Source organism: Gossypium arboreum, chromosome 3 (genome assembly GCF_025698485.1).
Source record: "Gossypium arboreum isolate Shixiya-1 chromosome 3, ASM2569848v2, whole genome shotgun sequence".
NCBI classification, from domain to species: domain Eukaryota; kingdom Viridiplantae; phylum Streptophyta; class Magnoliopsida; order Malvales; family Malvaceae; genus Gossypium; species Gossypium arboreum.
In genome coordinates, this window is record NC_069072.1 from 57,802,024 (window position 1) to 57,810,692 (window position 8,669).

At 34.2% G+C, this 8,669-nt stretch overlaps 1 protein-coding gene across 1 annotated transcript; it reads right to left on the reverse strand.

The window, feature by feature from the left end:
- Nucleotides 1–586: 586 nt before the first annotated feature.
- LOC108465659 (AP2/ERF and B3 domain-containing transcription factor RAV1) lies at nt 587–2,218 on the reverse strand. The gene is given in 2 exon segments (XM_017766031.2): nt 587–927; nt 930–2,218. Coding segments are annotated over 2 exon segments (1,038 nt in total). The 5' UTR covers nt 1,894–2,218; the 3' UTR covers nt 587–853.
- Between the last annotated feature and the right edge of the window lie 6,451 nt (nt 2,219–8,669).

Here is an 8,669-nt window from a genome sequence, read left to right on the forward strand (position 1 = left end):
TTCGATTTCTCTTTGGTGTATTCCAATGATTTACATTCATTACTGAATGGAGATTGAAAACCTGTTCAATCTTGATGTATTAATCTAGGTTCCCTTGCATTTTTCATCACCCCGTCAAAAGAATCATGCGCCGTTTTCATCGTTTTCAAACTCTCTTTGTCGACGAAAATCAGATTACAATGACCTCCACATACCAGACTGGATGTTCAGGCCCCTGATTCATACTTCAGAATATACATATGTATAAATATGATTAAATGGGACAAAAAAGAAAAGTAAGTTAAAAAAAGCAGCCACTACATCCTTTTGCAAAAACTTTATGCATGATCCAAGACCTAATTGTTGACTTGCAGCTAGCAACATGCATCGATCTTCAAAGATTCCTTAAATGCTTGTAACCTTTATAATCGTCATCTACTCGATCGTACACTACAAACAAATTGCATATACCTATGTTTACGCAATTCCTTTGTAGTGATACTTTTAACCTTTTGCAAAATCTTATTATCACTATTATTGGACAAGTCATATACGCCAAATTAACCAGTTAGCTTAGCTAGCCATAATAGTTGAGGACAAACAAAGGTTCTTTCATTGAAATACTGCATATATTCCATTTACCAAATAATTTCCCTCTCTCATTCCATCTCTGGAATTAATTAAGAAGCTACCATATGTATAGTTTGTAAACTAATCAAATAGAAAGATATTTTCTATCGGCTTTCTTCAGTCTTTTGCCTTTGTAATATACATCATGTTTCACTCCCTTTCCTTCCATCTTAGCCAGGTACACCGTCTTTACAGTCACAAATTTTCCCAAAAACGAAAAGATATAAAGGTTAGTAAGGTAGTGTTACAAGGCATTAATTATTGCCCTTTGTTTCTTGCTACATTCTAATGCCAGAAGTTCTATTTCTCTAGTCCTTTCCCATTAGTACATCCAAGGTTTCCTGTTGCAGCTCCTCCAAATATTTTGACCCCAAATAGCCTGAGCCCAACCGGGTTTCCCAATCCTGATTTTGCCTTCCAGTGAATGTAAAGCTTCTACTCGGCTCCTGTTGATCTCTGGAAGCTAACAATGTCACCGGCTTTAAGGTTCTTCTCCTTAACAAAGCGGCTCCACCCTTTTGTTAGCACATAACTTTGGCTACTATTCCAGTAGGAATATCTCAACCTCCAAACTTTACCGGTCACGTCTTCCAAGTTCAAAAGAACTCCTTTGGAAGAAGAACCTCCACTTTCCAATGGGAAGTACTTCTCCGCATGCTGCTTAGGTATAACTAGTCGGTTCAACTTCCCCACATCGCTTGGGGTCACAGCTTTTTCGAATAGTTGGTCACGCGCTTTCACTTCGGCACCAAAAGAGCCAAACACAGCCTCGTTTCCTACCACACGTTTCCCATTCCCGTCGAAGCCATAGCATCTCCTTGTTCTACTCTGCTCAAGCTCATCATTGTAAGTATGCTTACGCAACATGTCAATGATTTCAGCCTTGGAATGTGTATTGAGGAAGGCTATTTCGATGCCATCTTCCTCAGTTTCTCGGAGGTGTTTAAAGTTAGTGACGGCATCAGGACCCCGAAAACTTCGAGCCGCTATGTCATAGGCTTTGGCGGCCTCATCTTCTTCATTGAACGTTCCAAGCCAGACACGCTGGTGTTTCTCGTATATCTGGGCACCCCATCGGCCATTGGGTTGAGGAACAACGCCTTTGTACTTGGAAGAAGGTAGCTTTTTAGATTCAGCTTTAGATTCCACAATCACGCTGGTTCTGCTTCCAACTCGGCAGAGAGAGTCGGGAGATTTGGTAACGGCAGGTAAAAGAGAGGATATGAATATGGACATGGAATCACTGGTTTTGCTTTCATCTATGGCTATGCAGCCTCCATCCATTTTTTTTTTCTTTTGGATTGTACAAATAGGAAAAAGATATAGGCAGAGGATGCAGTAGTTGAACAAGGTTGGTTTTTGTATTTTTGTCTTTCAAAAGGTGGAAGAAAAGAAAGGGTTGAGTTGGGTTTGTATGAAGGGTTGAGTGGTGATGTTAGTATATATATAGGGGGTGGGTAATATATGTTAAATATATTTAAGAAAGAAAAAGAAATAGAGAAGATTATTCATAGTTTTGGAGTAAACAGATTTTTAATGGTAAAAAGTAGGGTTTTGGTGGGTCAACCCGAGGAGATAGGAAGGTAGGGTAAGAAGCCAGGAAAATTCATGGAGGGAGGAAGAGAGAAAAGATTAAAAATAGCTGTATTGGAGTTTGGGTAATATAACTAATAATATGTTTAGGGTAAAAGGGGGGGGGGGGGGGATACTTGAAGAGGAAGGTGAAGGAAAATAGAGGAAGAGTGTGTCTAGTATGACAATGCCATGGATGGGATGTGTATGAGGTGGGACCCAACAAAACAAGTTGAAGGGGGGTTCACGTGATTGTGGACCGTCTATACTTGGTGCCATGCAATTCAACTTCAACACCAGCATCAGCATATAGCATATAGGATGCCCTCGCCCTCTTTCTAAAAATAAAAATAAATGATTATAAGAACCTTATCTGTATATTGATGCAACTAGCTAGCTAGGTTAATCAAAATGCAAGGATTGGTGCATCATTTGATACAACCAATTAGAATCTAGATATATATGAAGTTTTGAGTTCCAATAGGATGGGTGCTAATTGGCCTACTACATCTGGAAGGAGATGGATAGATAGACATTGAACATTGAATACAAGACAAATTAAGGCTGATCCCATCCAACAACTACATTAGAAGTACCATAAATGCCTTGATTTATTCTTTCTCATCTCCTCCTACTCCTAGGCTTTAGTTTGTCTTTATGGGCTAGGTTCTTCACCTTTAAACCATTTAATTAGTATCCTCCCAAACCCATCTCTCCATCCTAGTTACCATAAGAATAATAATAAATTAATTTCCAACCAACATTGACATTTTCTCCTCTCATCTCCCCCTACTTGTATCATTACTTAATAATCCAAAACCGAAACAATTAATACCAATATCAGTACCATCCATATCATATCTATTTAGATCTAGACAGTATTTATATCTTTTAATCAATTACTTGTACTTATTTTTGTATATGATACATCATATGGATTTTATATGCATATACTAATTAAAACAAAGGAAACAAAAACTCATGATCATGTATAGATCTCAATTGATGATTTTTCCCCCCGAAATTCATTATTTATACATCCAATTCTACCAGTGGTAGTAGAGTGGGATATTGTACGGAGTAGTCCTACTCCTTGGTCGGAGGACCCATTACTAGAAGCAAGTTGATGAAAAACCGAGCGCCGCTTTAGAGACGGTGGGTAGGCGGGTGGCTGTTTTATTTTTTGGTTTTGGTTTGGGTGGGTCCTATTAATTAGAGATTCCAATTCACTGAGATTTTTCCTTCAATATTCTTTTTCATCAAAAGGTGAAAAATAAAAAGGGCAATATTTTACTACCTATGAAAATGACCAGTTGAAACTAAACTACTCTTGTTCCCTATTTACATGTAAACCCCATTCTCTACGTAGCGGTTTGCAGCAACTTTACTATCAATTAATCTATCTTTAACCATATTTTTTTTTGTTGCTAACATAAACATGGAAGAGGACTAGAGGAGCAAAGCTACAATATTGTTTTAGGAGGAGTTAAAAGATCAATCATAATTTTTTTCACATAATAATTTATCTAATCTTTTAATTTTATAAAAGAAGTTATTTTGGTCTTCCATTTATTTTTCAACTCTTTTAATTTTTAAACTTGTATTATTTATCAAATTCTTCCAAAATAAATAGAAAAGTTAATGTTTATTAATTTTCTTGCATGACATCCATGTATATGTCATGTTAGCATTTTTTTGCAAATTATAAAATATTAAAAATATATTTTATAATTTTAATATTTTTTGAATCTTACTTTTAAAAAAGTTTCATAATTTTTGAATTTTTAAATTTTAAATTTTAAAATTAATTAATTGTTAACGTGATATCCACATGTATGCTATATCAACAAAGTTAACATGCATTAACTTTTCTATCTATTTTTGAGGTGATTTGACAAACATTGCAAGTTTAAAGACTAAAAGAAGCGAAAAATTAAATGAGGGCTAAAATGTTTTTTTTTTAAGTTGGAGGGTCGAATAAGTCATTATGTCATTTTTGGGGTAAGGTGCATATTTACTATTATACTAACCTATAATTTCTTAAATTTTAAATGATCTACAAGGTAAATTTACCTTTTTTGTGGGGGAGGGGGGACAAGCCCCTTATTTAAGACCTTGGAATTTGCCTTAGCCTTTTGCTATGCAAGTTGTTGTTCCTTTCCTACAACAACATATGAACAAACCATTTCATGCAAGTCTAAGAACAACTAGGCCAACTAGGCTTAAATGATTTTCCCTTGCAATAAGCTAACAACCATATAACTCTGTCTTGGCAAGAATTATGAATAGCACTACAACAACTTGCCCTCTTATTATATGATTCATGCTCTTCACTTCTTTTCCACTCATCACATATCCATTAGATATTTAGTTTTGGTTTCCCAAGGTACGGATTGGAGTAAGTCCAATCACTAACCCTTCGCATCCTGCAAACCCTTTAAAGGGGTAGACGCTTACCAAGATATTCATTAGATATTTGATTACTCTCTAAGAGAACAATATACTCTTTATGGGGACTCTATCTAACATAGTTAACTAGGAAATAAATGAGTGCTTTGGTAAATCAACACTATACTAGCTTATACCAAGGCATTTTCTCCTGCCTATGTTTGAGTAAATCTTATGCTTTGGAAGCTTTAAAGATATCTCCATCCTTTTCCATTTCATTGTGTCCCCTAGCCTCTCACCCAATAGTGGAGTTAAGGTTTCGAGCTTTAGCAAACTTTCTCTATGCCTAACTAAAACTTTGCAAAAGATGAGGTTATTGGATATTTATTCATTTTAACACATAATAATTTATCCATGCAACCCATAGTGAACTAGAATTTGCATAGAACATTAATAGGTTCCTAAATAAACAACTATAGCTCCAAGTTAGCAAGCCATTGGCACCAAGACCTCCCTCCAAAGAAGGAGTTGCATAGTTGAATATTTTGTTTTTTTTATGTAACCCTGTTGGGTAACATCATATTTTTGCACTTTAAATTCTAAAAGTTGAATATGACTATTTGGATCAACTATAATATTTAACATCTGTACGATAACTTACTACCCAAATCATAATTTCGTGTTATTTTCTCAAAAAAATGGGGGGCTTGCAACCATTGTATCCTAAACTTTTAGTAACTAAAAGTACTCCAAGGTACTTAATAGAGAGTGCCCCCAATTTTAGACCAATAAATTCCACTATTAGCTACAATTCACTTAGACTAATCCTTGGAATAAACAATTCACTCTTTAAATTATTCATTTACAAGTTACAAATATTGTAGAAGAATCCCATAATATTGCTAATAGCTAGCATTATATCCAAGTTTCCCTTTTACAAAAACTAAGAGGTCATTAATATTTTTAATGATAATCCAGACACTTTATGTACACTAACATCATTAAGAAAAGACGAGATGACATTCATTTCTGGGATAAAAAAGTATGGGGATGAGAGATCCTTTTGTCTAATCTTTCCTGCACAAAAGATATGCCCTACCAATCCTGTAACATCCCAAATTTTAGCTTAAAAGAATGTAGAATTATTTCAAGATGAGTAAATAGCTTAGTGATTAAAAGAAAAATAAGGAAGCAATGCAAATGGATCAAGGCCTCAAGTTTGAATCCCTTCCCTTACAAAATAGGTTAATTTTGTAAATTTTTTCCATTTTCCCTATTTTTGTGTTGCCTATACCTATCAACTTAGGTATAAATATCACTTTTTCTTTTATTTTCAACCTTTATCATTTTATTTTTTAGCCTTAGCCGCCCCAACCCTCTTATCTTCTTTCCCTCTTCAATTTTTCTCCTCTTCTCCCCTAGTGTGCTGTCGTCCAAAGCACCTTGCTCTACCACCCAGTTTTCTTCCATTAACAACAGGTTTTTACATTATTCTCCTCCTCTCCTTCACTACCAATTGCTCATATTTTTCCAATCTTAAAATTGTTATTTTATTACTTCAAAAATCAATCTCCATTGTTGCCACGAAGACCTTCATTGCCGCCCCATTGATTTTGCTAAAGTAAGTTTTTTTCCCTTCTGTTTTTCTTATCAATTTTTTTTTTTATGAAATACCTACTTTTCCATATCTAGAATTTTAAAGGTTTTCAAGGTTTTAAATGATGATTTTCATCTTTTAAACCTATTTTTATTGAGCCCCAAAATAACCCCAAATTATCACCCATGGTAGAGGGTACACCATTCTTAGATCCTTAAAAAGGGGTGTTGTTTCATTATTTTTGCCTCTTATTTCCAGCAAGTTTTGGATCTCTTAAAACCCTTCTTAATCAGCCTTTAATCATTTGTGATTAGGAAAATTCAATCTTGATCACTCTTCAAATCAGTTTTAACAAATCGAGAAGCGTAAGTGTAGTTGATTATTGGTTAATGCGTAGTTTGGACTTGTTTATTAGGGAATATGTTAGTTGATGAAATCAAGGTTTAAAATGGTTGCTTAGCTACTGATTATTAAGTATTTTTTGGTGTTAGATGATGACTTAAACACCCTGGATCAATAGTGAAGTCGTTAGTCGTCCGCGCGCACATTTCGTATTAAATTAGTGTAAGTAGCCTAGCCGATTTGGAATTGGAAATTTTTATGATAATGCTGATAAGTGCTAAAAGTAAAATATTTTAACCTCATTCTTAATACATTTTTGGGTGATTATTCGATGTTAATTGTGAATTTTATACTCATAATTCTTTAAATTTATGTTTCTATGCTTAATAGAGTATTTGGGAGTAAAATAAGCGAAAAACGGGCTAAAATTAGAAAATCGGAGCAAGTTACAGGAACCACACGGGTTAACCCTTCCATACAGCTTGCCACACGACCATACAATAGGCCATATCAATTGCGCAAATTTGCACTCTGGATAGTAGAAAAACGTAATTTTTAGGTTTTTTGGGCATTGCAAGACCTATATATGAAAAAAATAAGAAGATAAGAGAGAGTCACCATAGAATACTTAAGAAAACAACTCGGAAAACACCATTGAAGCCTACTTTGAAGCAACTTTTCGTCAGGACTGAAGACTCCTAGTTGATATCTTAGAAGATTATCATGAGTTTCTTTAGTTCTTTCGTTTATAATGTTTCTTGGTTGTTTTTATTTTCAAGCATGAACTAATTTTCTAATTACCTAAAGGATATGAACCCTAAGATGGATTCTGCCGTTTAATTTTTATTTTATGCAATAAAAACTTAGTTTCTTGTTCTTTATTACGTGTGCTTAATTCATGGGTTAATATTTCTAGGGTATTGATCCATGTTTGATGTGTTTAAATCATAAGAGGAATAGACCCTGTTTAAGAGTAGATCTAGCGTAACTGAATGGAGTTGCATGCAATCCTAGACATAGGACGAATAAAACTACCGGATTAGGGTCAAATCTAATAGGGGATCCATAGATCGAGTTAATACAATAATAGGGTTTTTAATTAGAGAGAAATTTCAATTAATCGAACTAGAGTTAATTGCTCTTATTCTCGAAAGAGATATTTTCATAATTTAGGGATTTCTATTGATCAAATACTAAGTAAAGAAATGGCGTAATTTAGATTGATAGCGACAAATGAAATCTATGTGAATTATTTCCTGGGTACTGTTTCGCTTCTTGGTTATTATTCGATTATTTTCCTATTTTGTTCTTTGTTGCAATTAATCACTTGAATTTATCGATTAAATAATAGAAAGACAGTAATTACTAGTACTTGTAGTCCTCGTGGGAATAATATCTTTTCTTACTATAGCTATACTATTAATTGATACGTGCACTTGCCTTAGTCAAATTTTTAGTTGGTTCACGATTTGTAATCAAGTTTTTGGTGTTGTTATCAGAGAGTAGAATATTAGGAAAACTTTATTTCTATTAATTTAGCCATTTTTTATTTTTATTTTAATATTTTTATTTTTAATTTAGTTTTTACATTTTAATTTTCCTTTTGTTTGATTCTTATAGGTTCTTTTGGTTTATGACTAGAGGCAACCCGTTAGAACTAATAAATTTTTATAGTGAGATTGAAAACTACTCGCAGAAATCAGAAAGAAGTTAGAAAAACAAGGCAATATCAATAGATTTTAACAGACGATCAAGAGCAAAAGGATATTATTGTGGAGATGGACAATAATAAAAAAATCAGCAAGCTCCTGAACATCCTACTCCTTGGATTAGGGCTGAATTGAGTATTGTCAGACCGACAGTTGCTGCGAATAATTTTGAGATCAAACCGAACACAATTCAGATGGTACAACAATATGTTTAGTTTGATGCCTTGCAAGATGAAGATCCGAATGCTTATTTGGCTAACTTTCTAGAGAGCTGTGACACATTCAAGATCAATGGCATTACTGATGATGCCATACATTTACTATCGTTCCCATTCTCTTTTAGGATCAAGGAAAAATAATGGTTGAATTCACTTCTACGGGGTTCTATCACTACTTGGGCACAAATGACTGATAAGTTTTTATTGAAGTACTATTCATTGGCTAAAATAGCT